Source organism: Neovison vison, chromosome 6 (assembly GCF_020171115.1).
Source record: "Neovison vison isolate M4711 chromosome 6, ASM_NN_V1, whole genome shotgun sequence".
In the NCBI taxonomy this organism is placed as follows: Eukaryota; Metazoa; Chordata; class Mammalia; order Carnivora; family Mustelidae; genus Neogale; species Neogale vison.
In genome coordinates, this window is record NC_058096.1 from 109,006,704 (window position 1) to 109,034,167 (window position 27,464).

General features: G+C 44.2%; 1 protein-coding gene across 3 annotated transcripts in view; it reads right to left on the reverse strand.

The window, feature by feature from the left end:
* DGKG (diacylglycerol kinase gamma) overlaps positions 1–27,464 on the reverse strand; it is a 198,426-nt gene that overhangs the window by 153,074 nt on the left and 17,888 nt on the right. For all 3 annotated transcript variants that reach the window (XM_044251946.1, XM_044251945.1, XM_044251944.1), the window contains exon 2: positions 7,237–7,547. In XM_044251946.1, coding sequence (XP_044107881.1) covers positions 7,237–7,303 — 67 coding nt within the window. In that variant the 5' untranslated portion in view covers positions 7,304–7,547. The remainder of the gene's footprint in view (positions 1–7,236; positions 7,548–27,464) is intronic.

Sequence of the window (27,464 nt, forward strand, 5' to 3'; positions counted from 1 at the left end):
CTAAGTATTCCAGGGAGTCAAGAACACAGTGAGGTGCCCAAAAGCAAGAGTGGAGTTTCCCAAGGGTTCTGGAAAAACGGAGAATGAGGTGAGAACAGAGATGCCAGATCCAGGAGCCATGCATCAAGAGGCCCACCTTTTCATCCAGGAGGAGTCAGGCCCCAAAGGGGAAAGTGGGGAACATGTGTAAGAAGCCCAGCTTCGGAAGCATTGACACATTCTCCCAGCTATGCTTCTTTTCCTGTGCACTGTTTCTGCCCAGCCTAGAGCCACTGCCTGGAATAAATTCAACATTCAATAAAGGTTCATGGAATGAAGGAGGACTAGAAAAGGCACTGGGATTATTGTGCTTGTCCCATATGTCCTGTATTTCCAGGGGCATAGGGAGAAAACCTGGACCAGTGGTGGACAACCTTGGCTGCATGGTGGACTCACCTGGTGAGCTTTAAACACCACCGATGCCTGGATCCTACACCTACAGATTAGGACTCAGTGATCCTGGGGTTGGGGTGGGGTTATGTGTGGACAGGGCACTGAAAGGGTTGAAAGCCTCCTAGGTATTTCTAGTGCACAGCCAAGGCTGAGGACCTCTGAGGTCTGCGAATCTACTAAGGGGAACCAGTGGAGGTGGTTAATTCTGCACAGTGCTACATATAGAATAAGAGAAAACTACTTTACATCAAAAGTAGAGGGCTTGGGGGCTCATATCCGAGAGCCCTCTTTAAGAAACTGAGAATTTCTGATTCACCATAAGTGCTGTGAATGACTGGTATGGCTTATTTGTACAAGGGACATTGGTATTGATAGCAAAACTTCCCACTTTTTCTTCAAATAATTTGGCCTCATTAGTCATAGCCCACATGAAGGGGGAGGAATGGATCAGACAATCTGCATCTTCCTGTGACTCAGAGTGTGGCCCGTGGACCAGCAGCATCAGCAGCCTGGAAGCTTGTCCAAAATGCAGCATCTCAGAACTCTCCCAGACCTACTGAGTCAGAATTGGCATTTTAACAAGATCTCCAGGAGATTCGTGTGCATATTCAAACCTGAGAGCTACTGTTCCATAGAAGCCAACCCTATCCATAGATTCTGACTGCTTGTGGGTAGAGGCCTGGTCATCAGAATGAAAGGAAGGCCAGCTGTGCTACAAGAGACGTAAGGGAGAAATAGTGGTGGTTTCCTTCCAAGTTGGAAACAATGACAATGAGACATGACCCTTTATGGGCCCAGAACTTCAAGAACATTGGATTAACCCTCACTCCACTGGCTCATGTAAATAATAAGGTTTCAATGAAGCTTACTTAGAGCTTTACATTGTTCCATAAACCAGCCCTCAACGTTTTCTCTGGCTCCCATATTAACACTGACAGGTTTGAATTTTGAGCTGTAATTTACCTACATCTTAAAGTCAGAGACTTTGCGTTGATTCTAATGAAATATATTTCTGAATAGCACAATTTATCTGATTCATGCTTCTTAGATGTACTTTAAAATTTTGCTCTATTATAGTTTAATTGACATGCAAATATATAATATATACATTAATCCCTCCACTGTATCACTGAAGGCTGAGCTCCAGTGGGTACTTTTTGTTTAATTTACTGGAACTGGATTGAAGCAAACGGAATTTGACCTGGGACTGAGAACTTTGGTTCTAATTCTTATTCTACCACTGACTTTCTGTGTGACCTTGGGGAAATCACGGAGTGATTCTCAGTGATTGAACACAGGACTCAGTGTTCTCATTGTAAGATGGGTAGGAGTTAGATCTGATGGTGCCTTAAAATTTCTCCCAGGTGTAAAAAAGTCTACAAAATCTAGCAACCATGGACTGATGTCGAAACTGTTTAATTTTTGGAGAATTAAAAGTTAAAATTGATGCTTTATCATTTTTTCCCTTTCTGAAAAAGCTGATAGCTTTGTCCTTGACAAATTATGGAAAAATAATCACCTCTCCCCGAATATCAGATTTAGTACAATAACCCCATTATATCTCTATTTGAAGCTGTTAGAAGAGGGTCAGTAGGAGGCTTCCCCATGAGCGCATGCCCTCTGAGGCTGAAAAGAAACCTGTTTCAGCATAGAAACTAAGTATTAGAAGGGCTAAGATGGTCATTTAATCCACTGGACACCCAAGGAAAGAAAACTCAATTGCTTTGAAGTCAATTCTGTTCTATCTTGGGCAGGTCAATGAATCCCTTGCTTTAAGTCCTTCTTTGATGATTTTCTCCCATCAGTCCTAGGGCAACTTCTGGAAACCATTCAAAATTAACTACACACCTCCTTCCCAACAGCACTTTTTATTTATTTACTTATTTGAATCTTCCCTTCTCCTGCAAACAGGCATAGTACTCGCAGGTACTTTTTCATAACCCTGCTGTGAGGCCCCTCACCATACTGGCCGCACTTCTCAAACACCTCCTGGTTTGTCCCTATCCATTGTACACTGTGGTGCCTAAGGACGAATTCAGCTCTCAAAGGAATCTGATCAGGGTAGACAGAATGTGGGTACCAGTTTGCCTTGTGACGTACTGTGAGACTATTAATACATCCGATGATCACAATCAGTTGTTTGGTTAAATAAGACAATGTATCAAAAGATATCTCCCCAGCCCCTAGAAGTCTTGCTTCTGGAAAGTACTGAACAACACAGGAACACCTCATGATATACTATGTGCCAGCTAGTCTCCAAAGAGCACTGTCCACAGTCTCCCCGCGTCCTGTGTGAGCTGCTCTCCCTTGAGAGGCACAGATCATCCCCTCACCCGGTTGCATCTGGGCCAGCCCAGTGGAATGTGGAGATCGTTCTGTTTAGGGACCTCAGAGTCCAGGTGTTAAAAAGGCCTGCTTTTATGCTCTTGGGAGTCCGGGGCCACATGTAAGAAGTCCAGGCTAGCCGGCTGGAGAACGGCTGCGTGGAGAGACCCTGGGAGATGACAAAGCACTTAGGGAGAAAGCAATCCCATGGAGGAACACTGAGGTAACAGCATGGCAGTGAGTAAGCCTGCTGGACCCTGTGAGGCATCCCACCCGAAGCCCCACACACCGCAGAGCCCAGCCATCCCCGCTGGGTCCCGTCCAGATTCCCAAGCAACAGAATCATGGGAAAAAGCAAAATGGCTGTTAGAACGCAAGAGGCTGAAGTTGTTTTGATGCAGCAGTAGATAACTGGATTGCACAGATAATTGTTAGGGTGAGGAGAACAGCATACGAAATAGCCTCACATGTCTATTTTACACACATGCACATGCACATGCACGTAGTGGTTATCACTGGGAGATGGGATCATGGGTAGCTTTACATTTCATCTGTTTTCATTTTTATACTTGTTTTTATTTTGTGACAAAAATATTCTTAATACCACAGTATGTTTTTTACAAGCATTTTACTGAATCACACTAAGCTTACCAGATAGAAACGTATCAACTCCGTGTGTGTGTGTGCATATAAAATACTTATCTACATCTCCAAGGGCAGTTTTAACATGGCGTCCCCCCCCACAGCAGAAGGCCAGCAGGAAGGTATAGGGGTTTTGTTATATAAACAGAATACACCAAGAGCCTCTTATCCTGAAATTCTTGGCCCCTTCTACCTGGTAACCCCCCTGGGGAAAGTTCCCCATTCTTGGGCTGTACACTCTGGCTATTCCACTACCACGAAGCTCCTGTTTATGTAGTTACGGAAGAGCAGTTGCTATGGTAATGCAATCTGACTGAATACCAGCATGTGTCTAAAATTGGTAGAAGTGCCTTTTCCAGGGTTTCCTCTGAGGATTAACCATTTTCCAAGAACTGTAGCTTTTTTCCCTCTCCTGTTACAGTAACAGCTCCAGGGCACCTTGTCCAGTCCCGGGAACCTTGTTCAGTTCTGGGACACAAACAAGATGAGGAGGGATCAGAAAAGGACAACGCTGATCATTGAAAAAGAGACCCAAGCCACAAAGGAACCCCTTCCTAGTAAATACTCCAGCTTCTTTTTGACCCCTGCCTCCTGTACTGCTTTGCCACATGTGGACCCCTCTGTTTCTCTGCTCCCTCTACCCACTCCTCTTTTTGCCAGGCCATCTTGCAGGTTCTTCTGTCTTCTGACTTCCTTCCCTTCTCTGACCGGAGGCTGCAGGCAGACCCCTGGCCCTCATGTGCTTGCTATCTGAAGTGCTTTCATTCTTGTTGTCGTCCCCTCCTTGCTGCCGCCACACAATGATTCCCATGTCAGAGCTGGAGCCTAGCTCTCCTTCCCACTCTCTTCCCATCACCAATCCTCCCAGGCCCATAAGAAACCTCACTTGCAAAGCAGTGTCCTCCACAATGGGCACTTATTTATCATTCTTGCCCCCAGTCCTTTCTTACCACCACCACCACGGGTCCTAGGCTCCGAGTCTGTGACCTGCTTGCAGTACCATGATGACCACTCTTCCCTGCCTTCCCAGCCACTTCCTCCGCCTGCAGTGCTCTCCCCTACTCCCTCCTCCTAGTGTTTGCGGCATCTGGAAACCAGTCCTGTGTCAGGAAGCCTCCCACCAGGCTAGGCGAGGTCTCCTCCTCGGTGCTCCCCACTCCTGAGCACCTGTCATACGGAACATCATCGTTTGAGTCCCAGCTATCTCTCCCTACTAGGCGGGGAGCTCCTTGAGGGCAGGGCTTGCGTCTCCCTCATTGCTGGTTCCCTGGAACCTGGCGCGTCTGAATATAGAAGGGGATATGTCATCACTATCCCCAAATCAACCTTGCCAACCCGTCCCCACCAGCCTTGAATAATAATGTCGGCATCTGCCCTGGGTCCACAGTATCCAGGGATTATCTCTGCTGGCTTCCATTTGTTCTTCCAGCACCCGTTTCCACAGGTCAGCATTTGTTCATTGCCACAGTCCTCCCTAGCCCCGATACTCAGCTCAGACTAGATTTCATCCCACGGACCCTGCTCTACCTCCCTGATCTGGCAGCTTCTATATTCAGGCCACCAGATCCATGGCCCTGGACTCAGCCACCTTGGTCCCAAGCCATGCTTTGACCCAGGCATCCTACTAAACCCACCCTCCTCTCCTTCTCTCCACAGAGCCCATAGGTTCTCCTCACCACCCATACACAACCCTCTTTGTGCCTCTCTCCCTTTGTTTCTGTTGTTTCTCGCCCTCCCCCACTATCTACATAGTACTCACATTTTACACTTCTGTCCTCCATAGCGATCCTCCCAGCTAAATCCTCTGTTGTGGGGTAAATTGTATCTCCTCCCCTGCAAAATCATATGTTGAAGTCTTGACCCTGGCCCCAGTGCCTCAGACTATGACCTTATTGGGAAATAGGATCCTTACAGATGTAGCTAGTTAAGATAAAGTCATATTGGAATAGGGTGGATCTAATCCAATATGACTGTGTCCATATAAAAAGGGAAATTTGGATATGGATACACACACACACACACACACACACACACAATTAGGGAGAATGTCATGGAGAGACAGGGAAAAGGCAGCCATCTACAAGCCAAGGACAGAAGCCTAGAACACATTCTTCCCTTACAGTCCTCAGGAGGAACCAACCCTACTGATATCTTGACTTTGCACTTCTAACCTCCAGAACCATTAGATACTTACTGTGGTTCTAAGGCAACCAGATTGTGAGTACTTTGTCACAGGAACCTAGCAAACTAATACACTCCCCCATACCAATTTCCCCTAGCTTTCAATTCCCTTCTCCATGTACAGTTTAGACAGCTCTGCCAGAGGTATTTGCCTGCTGCCTTAAACCTGCTCTTTGCTTGTGTTATGAACACATTTCTGATTCCCAAACCAGATTCTGATTCCTCAAGAGCAAACCTTTTCTTTGTGCTTCCTTTTCATCCCTGAGAGGGACCAGTACTTGGATGACATACAGAGTGTGCTGAATTACCTGGAATTTACCCCAGAAGATGACATCTTGCTCCTTGTCAATACATTATAGGGTCTCTCTAAGCCCATCCAGGTCAGACAGGAGGCTGGGCTTTAGGGAGCCAAGAGGGAAACTGACCAGAAGTCCCATGGGGGTTCCGGTTGACTATGAGGAGCACAGCGTCGTGGGTGTCAGGCCTGGGAGGAATCACAGGAAGAGATCATCTAGTCCGACTCTTTCATCATATAGAAGAGGAACAGGCTCTGGGAGGGCTTGAGGCTGTCACATCACAGACAGCAAGAGCCGCAGGTGGTACTGGAACCCAATCATTAGATTCCCAGACCAGTACTGTGGACAAGAGCTGCTGGCCCTGTGGGAGCAGGGCAGCTGCCAAAAGGGCACACAAGGGCTCCCTGGGCAAGCTTTGTAGGGCAGGTCAACTTGCCAGCAGCCTAGCGATTTACAAAAGCGCCAGTATAATTAACAGGAATGGAGAGGTGATTAGAACAAAGAGACGGGGCAGGCATGCCACAGAGAGGTCTGCCCAGCAAAGGGCTCTTGTAAAACGCTGGGGTCACTGCACAAACACTATGGTCGCCGCGTGTGCCGAGGGCAGTGGTCCAGTGGAGTTCCAGCCCGGGTAAATTCCCATCTTGTCAGGATTAGGAGTAGCCTAGGGAGGGCCCAGCTGTTGTGCCCCCATGGGAACACTGGCTTTGTCATCAGTGTGTCCTGATGCACTGCAATTGTTCCTGGGTATAACCACCAAGAAACCAAGAGCCCCCATTGAAAGGTCAGGCTTATTCAGAACAAAGTCAAGAAAGAGACACACATCAGAATTCTATATCTTACTGAAAAAAGGCCCTGGGTCCAAACACAAGAGTATATTAAAGCCAGTGACTGAGTAACCTTATAACTATGCAGCCTTCAGCCTTTCAAAAATTATGTTATAATAACAGGTGTTAACGACTTGAGAAAATACCATTTTATGTTAGGCAGAAAATGTAGACTAAAAAAAAAAAAAAAGGCACTGTATACTCCGGAACTCAACCACATAACACAATAAGCACAGGAGGGCAGTGCTCCAAAATGTTCGTGATTTTGGCTGTGATTTTCAACCTATTCTTTATTTTTTCCCTTGTATATTCCAAATTTCTATGGTGAGCGGGTATCATTTATAGAGTGTAAAGATAATTGTTTTCATGTTTAAGGACACCGGTTCTGTGTTTATAAGGAAATATAACCTGTCCCAACCTCATTCTCTGTGGCTTTGCAACAATGACACCACTGGGCTCTCTCCAGAAATGTTCTCCCCCTACCAAGAGGAAATCCCACTCCCCCTACCAAGTGGGTCAACCCATTTACTCACACTCTGAATATTTCTGGAGTTGGTCAAATTCTTCCGGCGTGAGGGAGACCCACCGTTCTTCACTCATCTTTAAGCTGGGTGTGAGTGCTTGAGGCAGGTGATGGAGTTCTGGTCACCAGGGTGAAACTGAGGCCCAGCCCAGGGCCTGGCTCATTGCAGGAAGGTGATGCACTGGCCCTTCGGGAAACTCTGAGGACCCGAGGGTCTCTGGCGGTGGTGGGCCCCTTTCAGCAGATGCGAGAAGGCCTGTGCTAGTGTTCCAACAGCATGCTTCTATCTGTAGTCAAGGTCGTCAGAAATCCTGTCTCCTCCTGGGCAGAAGTAGAAAAGACATTGTGAATGGGAGGGTTAGAATTCGTTAAGTCACCCTTTCTTACATAAAAAATCCCCAACTGTTCTCTGGGGAAAGACTTACAGGAGGTAGTGGTTCCCAGGGTGTGTGTGTGGGGGGGGGTCTCCTCTGGGAAGTCTGTAGAGGACATACGGGCCAGACCAGCACAATTCCAGTTGGATGACCTGTCTGAATTGGTACTCACACTCTACCACTCAGGAAATTTTACATGTCTCACAGGAAAGGTGTAGTAGGACCACCTGAGGGCATCCTCAAGGTGTGAAAATGCCTCAGGCTATCAGATGTCTCATGAGTTAAGTAGGGGCAGTACTTAACTGCTGTGATTTGAAAGCTAAGCCAGTCTCTCCTCCATGGATTTCTAAATTCCACCATTACTCTGGACATCTAAATACCCCCAAGGCTGGCTAACATCATCCCAGTGACTGAGGTGGTTTTCTACGAAGGTGATTAAAAAAAGACCTGTCCGCCTCAGTGCAGGGAAAGGGGATGGATTCAGACAGAGGCTTAGCATCTTTTCCGTGTAGCCCTCCTAGCACAGTGAGCTCTGGCAGTCAGTCATACCCTCAGTCATGAAGTCCACTGAGCGAGTTCTGAAACTGATGTGGTGGGTCAAGGCCAGCATTTAAAAACACCAAATAGGGGCACCTGGGTGTCTTAGTGGGTTAAAGCCTCTGCCTTCGGCTGAGGTCATGATCCCGGGGTCCTGGGATGGAGCGCCGAATCCGGCTCTCTGCTGGGCAGGGAGCCTGCTTCCTCCTCTCTGCCTGCCTCTCTGCCTACTTGTGATTTCTGTCTGTCAAATAAATAAATAAAATCTTAAAAACAAAAAACAAAAAAACAATGCACCAAATAGAATAGGATAGAGTGGGATGGTATGAAATGGAGTAAAAAATAAGAGCACATTTCCTTTCATAATATGTGTTTATTGATCATAATGTAAAAATGTATTTTTTATTCTGGGTTGAGGTTTAAAAAAAAATGTTGGAAAGCCACCAGCCTAATAGGGGGAGAAATACAGACCGATGTTACCAAAGAAGCTTGATTTTTGTAAAACAGGATCCACACTGGGGGGTCAGACATCAAGTTAAGTCTGGAAGCCTGGAGCCTATGAGGGACAGTGGAGGGGCTGAATGAGTCCACCTGGTGAGGAGGCGGGTTTGTGCAGCTATCTGGGGGAGCTCGTGGACTTGGTTGGTGTGGACCTCAAGGACAGGCCAGAAGCTTAAGGGAAGAGGTGGGAAGGAGACTCTGGCTCTGGAAGGAGGACCTTCCATAATCAGAGTGCTCCACCAGCAGGTGGGAATGCATGGCAAGGGAGTGAGGTGTCTGCATCCCCAGGAGCACAAGTTCCAGTTTCTCTTCTTAAAATGTTCAATTCTCTCCCTAATCCACTGCCCATCTGGATTCTGCTCCTTGGTACCTTCTCTCCCCAGGGTCCCTGGGACACAACTGTCAAATCCAGTAGGCATTTTCAGGCCTTCCTTGCTTCGTTTGCTTCTCTTTGTAACCTCTGCCATGGCAGGAAACCGTCCCCTGGAAATAATCTTATCTTTTGGAGTGTTCCCCCTCAGTCTCCTTCCACTTCTTTGGCCATCATTAAATACTGGCATTTCCCAAATCCCAACCTCGGCTCTCTCCTGGCTCCATATTCCTTCCCTGAGGGGCCTACTGCCACAGCTTCAGTGACCCCAAGCCTGCTGCCCCCAAACTCTGAATTCTTTCCTCAGTCCAGATCTGAATATCCAACTGTCTGCTGTGACTCCTCTGTGTGTCCCAGACCACCCCCAATCAGCACGTTCCCAGGGTCCCAACCTGCCCCTCCTCTACATTCTGGTCGCACCCTGAGATGAGCAAGGACGCAGGCCAGAAGCCCAAGGCTCAGCCTCAGCTGTTTCCCCTTCCTCTCCTGCCAAAGACAGGTGCCGCTCTCCAGAGTGACCGTCCCTTGTGTGTCCCCTCCTCTCTCATGCCAGCTTCATCAGCTCAGACCCTCATCACCTCACACCCAGTCTCTACCAATGGCATCCCGATGGGCTCCCTGCCTTGCCTTTTACTCTCCTGCCCTGGGTCTGCTCTACATGGCCAACTAGTCCACATCTCTCTCGGCAATAAAATTCTTCAGTGGTTTTCTATGACCTACAGAATAAAATATAATCTTCTTTTTATGATACACAAAGCTCTTTAAGATCCGCCCTCTGATGATCAATTCAGTCCAAAAGTGAGGGGTGACCTTTACAATCATTTTCCATCATACCAGGGAATTCAATGTTACCACCGATGTTACTATGGCTGTGGCTGTCATTTAGAGAACACTTACTGTACCCTACATGCTTTACAGAGATTAGCCCATTTGTCCTCCCAATGAACATGTACATTCAGCATCGCCTTCCCTTTTTTTATGAGAAAAATGAGGCAAGGTGTTCAGTAAATATGGTACAGAGAAAGAAGGAGCCTCCAAGCTTTTAAGCATGACTCTTTGGCCATATCATTCTGCATACTTCCAGAAACACAGAGGTAGGGCGGAGGGGACAGAGAGACGCATTGCCTGAGAGAACAGCATGGAACTCCATGTCTCAAGACAGGGGCTTTGAAACCTGCTCTACCTCCTATTTGCTGTTTGACATTAGACAAATTTTGTGTTTCTTGATCCTTGGTTTCTTCCCTTCAAAAATGGGGATACTAATAAAAATCTCACTGACCTAGTGCTAGGAGTGAGTTAATATACACAAACCCAAACATAATGGGTTTCACCTAACATAATGCCCAATATGCAGTGGGCACTCAATAAGTAATCATCATTATCATCCTAATTGCAAATATAGCACTTAGCAATATGACTTAAGTGATCAGCTGACGGCAGTCAGGTGCAAAGTCTTTGTGCTGTGCAGCAGATTTCCGAACTTGATCTTCTGCTCCAAACTGCTGCAATTTTATAATTGCTCACCAGACTTTATCCACGAGTTTTAGCACCCAGTGATGAATCTTGCCTGGATTAATTATTTTATTATTTGATTTGTTTTTTAGGGAGAGGGAGAGTGCGCAAGTGAAGGAGGGTGCAGAGGGAGAGAGGGAGAGGGTGAATCTTAAACAGCCCCCACACCCAGTGCAGAGTCCAGCGTAGACCTCTACGTCATGACCGTGAGATTACAACTTGCGCCAAAATCAAGAGTTAGATGCTTAATCAAATGAGCCACCTCTGTGGCGTTTCTGGATTAATTATTATTATGAAAGAGAATTTCTAATTCTGTCACTCCCTCTGTATTTATTAGTTTGGATTCTACTGTAAGGAAGAGCTTTCTCTTTATTTCTTTATATCAGTTTACTTATATTTTTTCTATTATAAATGCTATATCTATATAAACTATAAATACAGGGCGCCTGGGTGGTTCAGTGGGTTAAAGCCTCTGCCTTCGGCTCAGGTCATGATCCCAGGCTCCTGGGGTCGAGTCCCGCATCGGGCTCTCTGCTCAGCAGGGAGCCCGCTTCCTCCTCTCTCTCTCTCTGCCTTCCTCTCTGCCTACTTGTGATCTCTCTCTGTCAAATAAATAAATAAAATCTTTAAAAAAAAAACTTATAAATACATATGTAAATATCTATATAAGTAAGTATGAACATATGTTATGTTTACATATTAGAGACATATTTCTATTAACAGACTCTTATTTTATTCAGGGGATTATAATCCATCACTATCATTACTTGTTTTGATTGGAATTGTCCCAGATTTGGCCAGTGGAACTCATTCAAGTTGATTTCTTGTTCTTCAGACACCTCCCCATCATTCTTTGAGTACATCTTTATTTTCTAGTACTACAAAATGTTTCAGTCTCACCCTGCACTTCCTCAGTTGTCCTGAAATCAGTCATTTCTCCGAAGCACAGATCCCTTTTGCTGGAGAACAGTATTTGAAATCAAGTTTTGGGCACTAGGTATGTGCATCGCTACTGGGGTGTTGTAGCTTCTAGGCTTTATCAGGCCTGGAAATACATGCAGGAATACACACACATCTCGTCTCTGGCTGGCTGGTTGCCTACCCAGCCACCTGTTCATGTAAAAAACCCCAAGTTCATACTCAGACCTCCAGTCATAATCCCATATTACTGTGTCAACTCTAGACTTCTCCTCATTCCATATTTCTCAGCTCCGTTCCCCAACAAACTTCATTTCCGTTGTCTACAATATATTTATTTGCTCAATCCTTAAATACACAGAAGAGAGTTTCAGAATTGCTAGCCACAACTCTGAGAAAAACAAAAATAAGTTGGAGATTTGTTAACAGTTCTTTTGTTTTCAGCCAACAAAGCACGTCTTCCAAGTCCTATTTGCAAAAGTTACTTAGATCCGTTCTTTCACACTTCTATTCATTTCTGCTTGTATTTCACTCTAGAGTTTTCCCCTCCATTTCCAATGATTCTTTTTTTTAATATGGTTTCTTCAGAGAGGCCTGGCTGCCCCCATTCCTTTTACTCTGTCTCCATCCCTCTCTTTTCCATCTTATTCCCACTTCTCCCTTCTAGTTTCGAGTTTATCTTTCCTGTTTATTTTTGCACCAGTGAACAGATTATTGAATATATTTTTATTTCCCCTTCTTTATTACACTCAAGACAGTCTTTTGTACATTTTGTTTTTTTTTTGCTTAACAATATATCCCATGAATCATTCTGTATCTGCTCATAGAGATTTTTCTCAGTTAGAACTAAATTGGACCTCAACACTTATTTGCTTGAAAACCTTCAGGGGCTTCTCTTGGACTCTTTTGGGCAGGCTTTTTCTCCAGTTCCAGAAAAATCTGTTCCCTGTGATACAACTCACCTCCCCATCTTCACTCCAATTGTCTCCTGCCCCACACACTCCACATTCCAGCCAAAGGGTCCTACTGCCTCCTCCTGGCACCAGGCCAAGCACCCGGCACGTGGCAGAATCTCATAAACATCAGTTAGTGGACTCACAAACACACTGTGCCTTTAATCTACCGGGAATGTCCCTTGCTCTCTCCTTCCCATAACAAACCACTACGCATATCTGGGTCCAGATTAAAAAAGGTCATTTCTCTTCTCCAGTTTTTTCCGACTCTGTGAGCAAGCTGAGCTGTTCTCCCAGCTGTTCCCACTGAACATACAGGTCCTCTATGCTTCATTCTTGTGGTGGCTGACAGTCCCATGCAGGAGACAGACACCCCGACCGATAGTTAACACACAGGATGGGAAGCATGCGGTGCAGACAGGTACAGGCGACGAGAAGGCCCTCTTGTAGCAGCCACAAGGGCAAGGAAAGACGCATGAAGGAGCTGGGGAGGAGTAATAAGGTGAAGAGGTATATTTTGCAATAATTCAACAGATACTTATTATCATCCTTGTTGCGTGGTAGCTCAGTGCTTGGCTTCAGGGAGGAAGAAGCTGCCCCTTTTCTCTCCATCGGGAGACATTAGGGGCCTGACTGTCCAGAGGGTCACTGCTGACCACACTCCCATGGGATGGCCCCTCTGGTTTTCTGCCTTTGGCAGAGACAGCAGCCACCGCGCGAGAGGTTTGCTCCCGGCATCACTCAGCACATCCCTTTCAGCAGCCCGCCTGACACGCCCCCTCGGCGGCCCTGTAGAGTACGCACAATCTTCTCATTACCACCCTGAATATCTGTCCTGACAGGGGAAAATGTAATGGGGTTTTCTAAATAACGCTCAGATTGGGTATTGTCAGGCTTGGATGGGAGCAGAGTGTTTTACGTCCCGACGACGATGCCGCTCTGAGCACTTGCTTCAGCTTCCCCAGGCTCCCGTGACCTTGTCTGTCAAATGAGGGGGTGGGAAAAATGGCTGCTAACACATTTTCTAGCTCTGCAATTTCAGATCCCAGATCAAACTCTATTTGTTCTGTACAGATGTCAGCATGGAAATCACGAGTCAGAAGGAAGACGGCATATTCAATGGGTATTGACTCGAGCCCCAGGTCTCTATTCATCCGAATGAATCAGCCATAGCCAATTACCCAGAACAAACACCTCTTCATCTCCTCTTTGCTCTCATAAAAACATTAATTCATGAACATGGCATCAGATTGGGGGATCTTATTGGTATGCACACAATGATTTATAACAAACCCATAATGAGTACTTTTTTCTACAGGAAGAATGACTAACAGCTAGAAAGATATCAAACTTATGATGAGTCCCATCTTGATAACTGTCCTATCTCTGACTTGTGCTCCTGCTGATCCCTCTTAAACTCTTTAATTCCTATACTGCCTTTGGAGTTCAGTTCCAGTGCCACCTGCCCCAAGAAGCCCCTTTAATGGCCTGGTCAGGCCTGGGCTTGTCTTCTCTGCTCTTCATGAGTTCCTGGGCACTTGCCACACTGAATATACCTCCCAACTTTCCCTGTGAGACTCTTGAGCTCCTTCAGGGTAGAAACAGTGTCCTCCTGCCTCCTTTGTGGCCCCAACAACTACAGTATTTATGATGGCTCAGTTCTTGACCAGTAGAAAAGTAGTTCTCAACCTTTTTTGACAGATATCATTTGCATGGAGGAAAAAATCTTACCGTACCTGTTGGTACCTCCCAATAGGAAAAGAAGTTTAATATTAAAATCCAAATTTTAATATGAAACTGCACATATTTTCATATGAAAATAAGGACCTGCAAATCTGTAACTAAACTACCATCTATAAACTTCTAACAGTCATCTTATTCAGCTTAACTTGACAGTATGCTCCGAGTTACTTAAGTTGTTTGAATTCCTTAATGAATTGTCAATAGGGTAGTTATCACACCGGGGGTCCTTCCCAAACCATGCCTTCTGACACTTGTGCCCATTTTGGTCCCTTCCCCTTGCGTCTGGACTATGCCTGGGACTTGCTTTAACCAAGGGAAAGCAGTAGAAGTGGGACTGTGCCTGGCAGCTTCTGCTTCTGTGTTCTTGAGAGTGCCGTGAACTGCCATGTCAGGTGCTCGGCCATCTTGCTGGTGAGATCACAGGGGCACTGCGTGGACAGAGGGAGGCAGAACATCCTCTGGAGGAGAAGCGAGGAATCCAGCTGATGTTGAAACCAAAGACCCTACTCTGTGATCCTACGTAAGCCCTCCTGGCCTTCAAGCAGTCTCTTAAGCTGTTCTGGCTGTGGTTCCGGACACAGAAGACAAGAAGCTATTTTGGACCTGGCCCCTCGGCAGACGTGCTATGGAGCAGAGAGAAGCTGTCCCTGCTGAGCCCTGTCTGAATGCCTCATGCACAGAATGATTCTGAATAATACAATGATGGTTGAGCCACTGAATTCTTGGGCAGTTAATCATGCATTCACAGATCATTAAAACAACTACACAAGCCCTTCTGGGTGCAGAGAACATGTGCACCTGTATAGCAAGAGAATATGCATGATTCATGCTCGAACTGCAACTTGCTTGTGTCTTAAAATCTAGTAACTGGAAAATTATAGGCCCCAAATATTTGTGAGGAAGATATGTGTCACTACGCGCTGTTAGGTTAACCAAATATCCTCCACAGGCTAACACGATAATGATGAAGGTAAATGAACTCTGATTTCTAATTAAAAGGCAAACCTAGCAGTCGCCGAATACCACGACCACTCAAAGCAAGCCTGATGCTACAAGACAACATGACTTTCCCCCAGGTCTCAGCATTCTAACCGTCTTGCTGAGTGAGGAGGCAGCAGTGGCTGAGTGTCGAAAAGCAGCTGGACCCCACAGATAACTGAATTAGAGCCCCCTGGGGGACTTAGTAATGAGCTAATTTGAGTTTATGAATAGCAAATATGAGTAATTTCTAATAATTCATTTAACAAATTACTAGGCTACAGTCCTTATACAGACATAAAAATAGAAGTCTGGGGATGGCGTGCTACCCAGAACAATTCAGAGATAACTGTAGTTAAGGGACTTTGCATCTCACTCGCAGCCTCAGACCGAGCCTAGGGATCCCTACTCTGGGGGGTGGTGTGGAAATGTCTAGGGGAATGAAGCTGCCTGGGTGCGGGCTGGGAGTCTGGAACCCAGGAGAGGCGTGCAGTTTCTGGGGAGAAGTGGAGACCTGCGCCTTGAGGGGGGCTGCCTTTGGCACATGCAGGCAGGGTCAGGTGGGGGAGCATTTATAGCCCAGGGGCATCCGGGCAGGAGTGTGGGTCACTCATTCATGTTATTATTCACCCGTTCAACATATCACTCCAACAATAAGCCACAGCAGGAACCTCCATTTCTAGACTACCACACACCCCGTGCTTTGCACACTTCGTCTGCCTTAGTCACCAAACCCTGTGAGTAAGGTCCTTTCTATGCCCAGTTTACAGTGGCAAGAACTATCCCAGAGTGATTCTCCCAAGTTCACTCATCAGTAGGTGACTGAACTAGTACTTGAACCCAAGTCTGTTTGGTCCCAAAGCCCATGATCTTTCCATTCATTATAATACAATATAATGAATAAGTGCCAGGTCCTGTGTTAGGTGCTGATGCCATCGATAAACCAACTAGGGAGGACTTACACCCTCATCCTCAAACTGGAAGGTGAACTGGAAGCCAGAGGGAAAACCTTGGCGTGCTCCTGGAAAGCCAACAGTATTTGAGGAAAACTACATTATATTGAGCACAAGCACATACTAGAATGGAAGAATGTGAAATACGCAGGGAGTCTGAGGTAAAACATGAGACTTCAAGGGCGCCTGGGTGGCTCAGTGGGTTAAGCCGCTGCCTTCAGCTCAGGTCATGATCTCAGGGGTCCTGGAATCGAGTCCTGCATCCGGCTCTCTGCTCGGCAGGGAGCCTGCTTCCCCCTCTCTCTCTGCCTGCCTCTCCGCCTGCTTGTGATCTCTCTCTGTTAAATAAATAAATAAATAAAATCTTTAAAACAAACAAACAAACAAACAAAAAAAAACACATGAGACTTCAAAAAAAAACCTGCTCTTAACATTTGGGACGTCTCTGTTCTCTCCACATGGGAGAATGTAGTCTTGGCTTGGCCACTAGGGGCGCTACAAGGGAAATGCTAAGGAAACGAGGTTGCAAAGAGCAACACCATGGCCTGATTTCGCTCCAGAGCTTGGACAGGGTGGGGGCTATGTGCTGGACTGTGAGGGGAAGCCTCCTTCAGGAAATTACTGCTTGGGGAAAATGACTCCTATCCAGTGTCAGGGAGCCTTCTTCCCAAAGCATTAAGCACCAGTCTGGTGTTGAAATTAGACCAGAATTTAAATCTTGACTCTACCACCTACAACTATGTGACATTAAACACGTGGTCTTCATCTCTAAATGAAAATAATAATAATAATGGTAACACATGTTTCACAGGGATTGGTATGAGAATAATTTGTATAAAGTTTTATGAAAGTCGCCTGGGTGGCTCAGTTGGTTAAGCAGCTGCCTTCGGCTCAGGTCATGATCCCAGCGTCCTGGGATGGAGTCCCACATCGGGCTCGTTGCTCAGCAGGGAGCCTGCTTCTCCCTCTGCCTCTGCCTGCCTCTCTGTCTGCCTGTGCTCGCTCAAAAAAAATAATAAAGTTTTATGAAAGTCTTAGCAAGTAAAATTTCCTTAACAGTGGTTCTTTTTTTTTTTTTTTAAGATTTTATTTATTGACAGAGAGAGATCACAAGTAGGCAGAGAGGCAAGCAGAGAGAGAGAGAGAAAGAGAGGGAAGGAGGAAGCAGGCTCCCTGCCTAGCAGAGAGCCTGATACGGGGCTCGATCCCAGGACCCTGAGATCATGACCTGAGCTGAAGGCAGAGGCTTAACCCACTGAGCCACCCAGGCAGCCCCTAACAGTGGTTCTTAAAGCATGGTCCTCTCACCAGCAGCTACTGGTATTGCCAGGAAGATGGAAGAAAAGCATATTCCTGGAACACACCATGGACTTCGGGAAATTTAGGGTGGCCCGACAATCTGTTTCTCGGAGCCCTGGAGATTCTGATTTATGCCAGTATTTTGTAACCTCTGCTTTACCTTAATGTAATGGACAGAACTAATACGAGAAGCTTGGGGGCACCTGGGTGGCTCAGTGGGTTAAAGCCTCTGCCTTTCGGCTCTGGTCATGATCCTGGGGTCCTGGAATCAAGCCCCACTTTGTGCTCTCTGCTCAGTGGGGAGCCTGCTTCCCCCTCTCTCCCCCTGCCTGGCTCTCTGCCTACTTGTGATCTCTGTCTGCCAGATAAATAAATAAATCTTTTTTTAAAAAAAAAAAAAGAGAGAGAGAGAAGCTTGGGATACCTGGAGTTACTCCTTCTCCATAAGAGGCCCCTAAAGCAGACAGATTCCAGATCTCTCAGTTCCACTTTCCCGAGGCAGGAAAACATTCTCGGGAAGCTAGAGCTCCGTGACTGCCAGATGCCTGTTACCCTGCCTAGTTACTAAAATTTTCATGTTTTGATTTATATTCCTTGCAGAATTTTCCCTTCTTTACAATCTGGATCATATTCCTCCTGTGACATTTTGTGCCAAATGTATCATCTGGAGAGGGTACAGAACAGATAACAGGAGTTTCCTACCATAAAGTGAAGGGCAAAACCCAACAGAAAAGCCTGGAAGGGGGGAAAGTGGCAGGTCCCTTCGCACCACAGCTCATTCCTGCATCAGAAATGGACCTGTCAGGGAAGGGACATGGCAAGGCATGAGGAGGGCTTGGCAGATCTAGAAGAGAGCACTGGAAAACACAGCGTGACGTGTGGCATGCTTGTGATGATGTGTGTGGTAACAATAACCACAACAAAACCACACCAAAGCAACAACATTCACATTTGGAACAGTGTGTGAAACCCCATTTAGTTTGGAGAGGCCCCGCAGACCAGGAGGAGCCCTGGTGAGCTGGCCCTGGAGCATTCTCTACTTCTTTCTCCTCTCCCTCCTCTGCAACTTTACGCCTCCCATTCTCTGATTCTCCTTTCTGTTTCTTTCCTCCCACTTTCTGCTTCTCATGACAACCTCAGCGACAGCTACCATTCATGGAGAATCTAATGCCTTTCTACATGAACAGAACCCTCAGAAAAATCTTTCAAAGTAAGAATTATTATGCCACCATACCTAGCATCAGACTCTTTGCAGGCAGCTGAGCCATCATTCAAACCCAAGTCAGCCTGAACACCTAGTAAGATCATGAATACCATTTCTAGATTATAAACTGCCTGAGGATCAGTTTTCTGCCTCATCTGAGGATCCCAGGCCTTAGTTTATAAAAGGTTCTGAGCTGTCAGGTGCCTCTTCCTCCACCAACTGCAGAGAATAACAATGTCCCTACTGGCAATCATGCAATAATAATTAAGCACCATGGACAACGGCTCCCGGGGGTGCTTACATCTCATTCTGACTCCAGACAACACGCCCCTGGATTGCCCCAGTATGAAAAACACCTCATCAATAAAAACTAACTTTTACAACATGCCAGACTATCTTAATTAATTCACGTGAATTATCTGGCTGACTATTCATAACCATCCTATGAGGTAGATACAAATATTTTGCCCATTGTAAAGATGAGAAAACTGAAGCACAGAGGTTTAAGGAGCTTGTCCTAAGTCACGTAGCGATTAGCAAATTGGACACAGGATTCCAGTCCAAGTAATATTTCTCTGGAGGTTGTTCTTCACCATTATGCCATGTGATACAAAGACAGCAGGGGCACTGAGGTCATAGTGCAGTACTTGGTGTAAGGCAGTCATCAAAAAAAAAAAAAAAAAGGCAAATTCATTTGTAATGATTTTAAAAGAGGCTTATTTGAGAGCACCCGGGTGGCTCAGTCGGTTAAGTGTCTGACTCTTGATTCTAGCTCAGGTCATGATCTCAGGGTTATGAGACCAAGTCCTCTACTGGGTTCTGTGCTGGACATGGAGCCTACTTAAGATCCTATCCCTTTCCCTCTGCCCCTCCTTTCTTTCCCTCTTCCTCTCTAAAAAAATAAAATAAAATGAGTCTTATTTGAAAAGACACAAAATCTACAACATCTCATGGGGCCTCATGAATCCCAGCTTCAGAAACACCACAGTTTGGTGAAGTTTTGGAAACTGGGAAGAAAGATACATTCGTTTCCCAAGGAGATCAGAGAAGGTGGAGTGACAGGCCCTGGAGCCCTCAGGTCTAATGCTGGTTCTGACGTGTAGTAGCTGGGTGATTTTGAATAAGCCATTTCTACTCTTTAGACTTCAACTTCCTCATCTGATAACCGCAGAGAGTGGAGTAGTAACATTTAAGGTTCTTTCTAACTGTAACTCCATTTCCCTTCTAGAAATGTTAGACATCAACACTTTGCTTTTGACACATAGTATCTGGTGCCATCACTTTTAAGCTGGGAAATGTCATTTGTTTTTATATTTATATAAATCATACTTTATTGGATAGCCACAATAGTAAGCTACTTCTGCCACATTATCAAATTGTTAACACTTAAAAAATAGGTAATATCCCTACTGGTAAGAAAGCAAGAAAATGGAAACTCTCCAGCACTGCTGGTCTGGAAGTATAATAGCCAAAATAGCATGGGCACACTCTATCAATAGCCTCAGAATATACATTTCCATGTAATTTTACTTCTGTAATTTTATCTTCAGAAATTAACTATAGGCAATAATAATAGCACTATGCCTACAATTACTATTACTACCTCTACAAGATTTCAACTCCAAGGATATTTGCGGCGGCACTGTTTGAAATTCCAAACAATTTAAATGTCTCACAGTATGATATTGTTAAATATATTTTGGTTACATGCATCTAAGTAAATACCCTGAAGACAGTGAAACTCAGTGTAAAAAAAAAAAAAAGGAAAAGAAAAAAGAATCCATGGAGAAACGTCTCATACAGATTGAACATCAACAGCCAGAAGTCAGTTAACTTATTAAAACTATATTTGTAGTAGGTGCTGAACTGTGCCAACCAGATCTCCTTTTGGAAAGAAAGATTTATTCCCCTAGCTGCTTGGAAGTGCGGCTGGCAGACTGCTCTTAGCTGTCAACCCTTTTTAGGAATTGCCTTAGCTGGTAAGAGCTGCCTTGCCCAAGGTCATGGCCCCTCCTTGGGCAACCCCCAGGCAATTCCTGAATGATACAAGAGGGTGGGGGGGGGGGGGCTGCTGCTTATAAAGGCCCAGTCCTTTCAGCCAACGGAAAACAACTGAGGAGCACTGTCCCAGCCCAGCTTCTTTGCTAAATCCTCTCTGTCCCTTCCCTTCCACAAGTGGTGATCCCAAAAGCACTCCCTTTAAAACTAATAGCCCTCCCGGGGCACCTGGGTGGCTCAGCGGGTTAAAGCCCCTGCCTTCGGCTCAGGTAATGATCTCAGGGTCCTGGGATCGAGCCCCGCATCGGGCTCTCTGCTCAGCGGAGAGCTTGCTTCCCCCTCTCTCTGCCTGCCTCTCTGCCTACTTGCGATCTCACTCTGTCAAATAAATAAAATCTTAAAAAAAAAAAAAAAAAAAAAAACTAATACCCCTCCCTCCATGCCAACTCCATCTCAGAATCTGCTCCCCAGGAAATCAGATCTGCAACAATATGGAAATAAAGGAGGGAAAAAAACCCTCATATTCTTAAATAACTTCTTGTTTAAAAAGAAAACGAAAACATGGAAGCATTACATATAAACATAGGAGCTGTGTAGTTTGGACATAACAATGCTTAAAGGACATGCTGAAGCCGTAAATGAATGTCTTGGAAAACAAGAGAGATGGAAAGAAAAAATGAACTAAACCTCAACTCAAGAAGTCAGGAAAGGGGGGCACCTGGGTGGCTCAGTGGGTTAAAGCCTCTGCCTTCGGCTCAGGTCATGATCCCAGGGTCCTGGGATCAAGCCCCACAATGGGCTCTCTTCTCAGTGGGGAGCCTGCTTCCCCCCCACCCCCAACCACCTACCTCTCTGCCTGCTTGTGATCTCTCTCTCTCTGTCAAATAAATAAATAAAATCTTTTAAAAGTCTACTTGCCCCACCCTCCTGGTCCAAACAGTATTATATACAGGCAAGTTCTAAGAATCATCAAAGAATAGATAATTCTCTTATATAAGTTGTTCCAGAGCAAAGAAGAAGATGTTAAGTTACAGTTTATTTTATGAGGCTAGTATAACCCAGTTACAAAAATGGAATAAGGAGAACACAAATGAAAATACAGACCAATCTCCCTACTAAATTAAGCAACCCCCCCATGAACCCTCCAAATTTGGTATAGCATTAAAAGGACAAAGGACAATACATAAAGTTTATTCTAGGAAAGCAAGGATAGATCAAAATGATAAAACTTACATAATTCACTATATTAACAGAATAAAAGAGAAATTCATATGATCATCTCAATAAATTCAGAAAAAGAAATTTGATAAAATTCAATATCTAAGTAGGATGAAAAAGCAAATGCACCTCTAAGCACATTTGAAGGTAAACGGAACACCCTCTACTTTGCAATAACTCTGTACCAAAACCCCACAGCAAACTCCACACTTAAATGGCCACCTATTAGAAGCACTGCTATTAAAATCAAGGACAAGATAAGGATGCATGTTATGATCCCTACTATTCAACTCACTACTAGAGCTCCTAACCAATGCAATTAAATAAGAAGCAATAAGAGGTGTACATATTAGAACAGAAAACAGGAAACCGTAACAATTTTTAAATGATATGATAATATACCTAGAGAAACCAAGAGAATAAAATAAACTATTAAGGAATTTCAACAAAGTGATTGTATATAAAAATCAATATTAAAAAATGAATTGCTTTCCCATTTACATAAGCAATAGTCAATGAGGCTAAAGATCTCTTTCAAAATTCTAATGAAAAGTAGTGTTCCCTGAAATAAATCTAACAAGAAATGTGTAAGACCTTTATGTAAGACCAAATCTATAAATCTATAAAAATGTACTGAAGGACATAAAGGAAAACCTAAATAAATGGAGAAATACCTTATTCATGGAAAGGAAGGCTCAAATTAGATCTGGTACTACTTATTATGCATGTGACCTTGGAAAAATTTTTGAATCTTAATCTATCTGAGCCCCCAGAGTCCTCACATGTAAAATGCAAATAACAGAATTTCTCTTACAGTTATTGTGAATATTAGAACTAGGAGAAGTAAATAGCATTGGGGTGCCTGGGTGGCTCAGTCGGTGAAGTGTCGGCCTTCAGCTCAGATCATAATCACACAGTTCTGGGATCGAACCCTGCACTGAACCCCACATCAAACCCCACATCAAACCCCAGAGCCCCACATCGGGCTCCTTGCTCAGCAGGGTGTCTGCTTCTCTCTCTCCCTCTGCCTGCCGCTCCCCCTTCTTGTGCTATCAAATAAATAAATAAAATATTAAATTAAAAAAAAAGGAAGTAAATAGCATTTTGAAAAAACCCTCAAAATCATATGCAATATTTTAATGGAGCAAATGTATATATGTAACCTCAAAAAAGAGATGTATGAAAGGATACACATAAAATACCATAATTAATACCTCCAAAGAACACAAAGAAATTAGAAGTTGAGTTTCCATTATCTGTAACATTTTAATTCTTTTAAAAAGGAGGATAAATTATTTTTTTATTTTTCTCAGTGTTCCAAGATTCATTGTTTATGCACCACACCCAGTGCTCCATGCAATACGTGCCTTCCATAATACCCACTGCAAAGCTCACCCAACCCCCCAACCTCCGCCCTCCAAAACCCTCAGTTTGTTTCTCAGAGTCCACATTCTCTCATGGTTCATCTCCTCCTCCGATTTCTTCCAACTCACTTCTCTTCTCCATCTCCTAATGTCCTCTATGTTATTCCTTATGCTCCACAAGTAAGTGAAACCATATGATAATTGACTTTCTCTGCTTGACTTATTTCACTTAGCATAATCTCCTCCAGTCCTGTCCATTGTTGATACAAAAGTTAGGTATTCATCCTTTCTGATGGAGGCATAATACTCCATTGTATATATGAACCACATCTTCCTTATCCATTCGTCTGCTGAAGGGCATATTGGCTCTTTCCTCAGTTTGGCGACTGTGGCCATTGCTGCTATGAACATTGGGGTACAGATGGCCCTTCTTTTCGGTATGTTTCAAAAAATAGAAACAGAAGGAAAACTTCCAGACTCCTTCTATGAAGCCAGCATTCCAGCATTACCCTGATCCCCCAAACAGGCCAAAGACCCCACCAAAAAGGAGAATTTCAGACCAATATTCCTTATGAATATGATGCCAAGATTCTCAACAAGATCCTAGCTAATACAATCCAATAGTACATTAAAAAGATTATCCACCATGACCAGGTGGGATACATCCCTGGGATGCAAGGGTAGTTCAACACTCACAAATCAACCGATGTGACAGAACAAATCAATAAGAGAAGAGAGAAGAACCAAATGGTCCTCTCAACTGATGCAGAAAAAGCATTGACAAGATACAGCATCTGTTCCTGATTAAAATGATTCAAAGTATAGGGATAGAGGGAACATTCCTCAACTTCATAAAATCTATCTACAAAAACCCCACAGCAAATAGTATTCTCAATGGGAAAAAGCTGACAGCCTTCCCTTTGAGATCAGGAACACAAAAGGATGTCCACTCTTGCTACTGTTGTTCAACATACTATTAGAAGTCCCAGCAGCAGCAATCAGACAACAAAAGAAATAAAAGGTATTCAAATTGACAATGAAGAAGTCAAACTCTCTCTCTTCACAGATGACATGATATTTTCTATGGAAAACCCAAAAGACTCCACCCCCAAACTACTAGCACTCATACAGCAATTCAGAAATGGCAGGAAATAAAATCTATGTACAGAAATCAGTTGCTTAGCTGGTGCAACCACTCTGGAAAACAGCATGGAGGTTCCTCAAAAAGTTGAAAATAGAGCTACCCTATGGCCCAGCAATTGCACTACTGGGTATTTACCCTAAAGATACAAAGGAAGTGATCTGAAGGGGCACATGCACCCGAATGTTTATAGCAGCAATGTCCACAATAGCCAAACTATGGAAAGAACCTAGATGTACATCAACGGTTGAATGGATAAAGAAGACATGATATATATATATATATATATATATATATATATATATATATATATATGAATACTATGCAGCCATCAAAAGAAATGAAATCTTGCCATTTGTGACCATGTGGAGGGAACTAGAGGGTATTATGCTTAGCCAAATAAGTCAGTTGGAGAAAGACAACTATCATATGATCTCCCTGATATGAGGAAGTAGAGAGGCAACATGGGGGGTTTGGGGGATAGGAAAAGAATAAATGAAACAAGATGGGATCAGGAGGGAGACAAACCATAAGAGACTCTTAATCTCACAAAACAAACTGAGGGTTGCCAGGGGAAGGGAGGCAGGGAGAGGGGGTTGGGGTTATGGACATCGGGGAGGGTATGTGCTATGGTGAGTGCTGTGAAGTGTGTAAACCTAGCGATTCACAGACTTGTACCCCTGGGGCTGATAGCACATTATATGTTAATTTAAAAAAATCAGTTGCTTTATTATACACTAACAATGGAAATATAGAAAGGGAAATTAGAGAACCGATTCCATTTACTATAGCACCAAAAACCATACTATACCTGGGAGGCTGTATTATTTATATAATTTCTTAAATATAAAGGAGATTTCCTCGTTTCCCCACCATTTTGGTCTGCTTCTTTCTCTTTCCTCTGGCACAGTCCAAATCAAACTTCTCCAAGTTTATCTATACTGGTTAGAGATTGAAGAACACTGACTTGAAGGTAGAAGTACCTGAAGGTATTCAGACTACACATGGATATGTATCGGGTATGGGCTTATAGTATGAACAAGGTACATCTTTTTGTACTTTATGAGTAGTATGCATATATGTGAATTTCAGTGTTTGTGAACTATGTATAAACATAGACCACAGTTAAATAAATGAATTTCCTACCCCTGACACTGTTATTCTGTACACCACAGTGGACTGTTTTCCAACTTGAAATCCCATTCTATCTCCTATTTATCTTTTTCTAAGAAGTTTGGTTAAAATAATGATGTTCAAAGGGCAATTAAACTTGTACATTTGCCCATCCCTTTGTACAATACTCTGCTAGGAGCCATGAGGGCTTCAGAGATGATTAAGGAAAAAGGAATGATCTCAGTCCTCAGTGAACTGACAGTCCATGGGGGATGCTCCAAAGCTGCAATAAAAGCTTAGCTGTGTGAATTCAAAGCTGTGGGGTTCAGAGACGGAATAGCTCAGTGCACAAGGATGCTCACATGGTTGACTGGGAAGAAAGGATAGAGGAAAAAACTCACTTACTAAGTGTAACCAACATGCTTAACACTGCAGGGAGGAACAACTGAAATCAAAACCTCAAGACTCCTAAGCACAATCTGATTTAAGAGTTTCTTCATGCTATGAGATTTTTTTCTTTTTTTTTAAGTAGGCTCCACACCTAGCATGGAGCCTGACACAGGGATTGAACTCATGACCCTGAGATCAAGACCTGAACTAAGATTAAGAGTTGATGCTTAAGCGACTAAGCCACCCAGGTTCTCCCATGCTACAAAACTGTCTTATTTTTTCAATTTCAATAAATATTACAGTTAATGGATTCCTCAGTTTAAACTAATTAGTAGAGTGTGCCATTTCATTTCCCCCAAATTTTCCAGACTCATGAGTCCTGTTCACTCATGGGTTTGCACAGGTTGGCAATGGGTGAGACATCAAAGGGCCAGGACCCCGGGGGCCCCTGTGCTGTAAAGGGTTTCTCTTCTACTGCTTTTTCACACTACTGGGTTCTGACGATGACAACAACATGCCAACAGTATCCTATGCATGGAAATCTACACCTGTCAGAAAACAGAAAATAGTATCCCTCTGGAGTCCAACAAACCCAAGTTCGCTTCTCTCCTGTGACATCTGCTAGATTCGTGGTCTTGAGCACATTACTTATTTTTACTTAATCTCTCTGAGCCCAGGTTTTCCCAGATGGGAAAATGGGACTAATGGTATCACTTTACAGAGTAGGATTAGACATCATGAACACAGATTTCCCAGCAGCACAGTGTCTGGTACATATGGCTCCATGGTGCCAAATACCTTCCCTTTTTCCTTGTTGAACGCAGGTAACTGTGCCAATATTCCTTGATACCTTTAAATAGGGCCCTCATATAATGGAGAAAGGGGTCTAAGATGAGAGAAGGTATGAATTTAGGGACGGGAGGGAAAGATGATGCATTTCAGAGCCGGCTGAAATGGTACAAATTTTAGTTTCACCCCTAGAAGCAATTGATAAATCAAGTCTCAGGCTACGACACGAGAGTTTTTTCATAACTTTTATTTGGAGTGGTTAGGAGTGACTGGATGTAAGAGCTACACTTAGGACACTGGGAGACTTCAAGAGAGCTCAGACTTAGTCCTTCGGCTGAATGTATTTAATAAATTATCTTTCAATTGGAGAGGCCTCCCTGGGTGAATCACTTTCAATTAGACAAAAATAGCCAACAGAAATCAGCTCCCACTAAAGAAGAAGAAAGAAGGAAAGAAATCATTTGATTTGATTGACTGACATTGTTTCGAACAGAGCGTGAAAGAACATGCAGAGCTTAGTTTGGTCAGAAAGACATCCTGCTGCTGATGAAATCACATGCATTTATTCAGTCCTCCAACCATTTCCTAGGTGTGACTTTTAAATATATAAATAGATCTACTCTCAAACTTATCTTCCTCCTACCTCCACCTCCAAAATGAAATCACACAGATTTTCCTCACTTTTTCAATGGAAATGTCATTCTCCACATTCAGTGGGCTTGATAATTGGTGTTATTTACCTTCGACCTCCTTCCTCCTCCCCAAAATTTCAATACCAAATCAGAAACCAACTTAGCAACTGTTTTATATTATCTCTCAGCAATGTCCCTTTCTTGTGCCAGACAGTATCCCCAATTTCTGAGTAACTGGCTTCAGCTTCTGT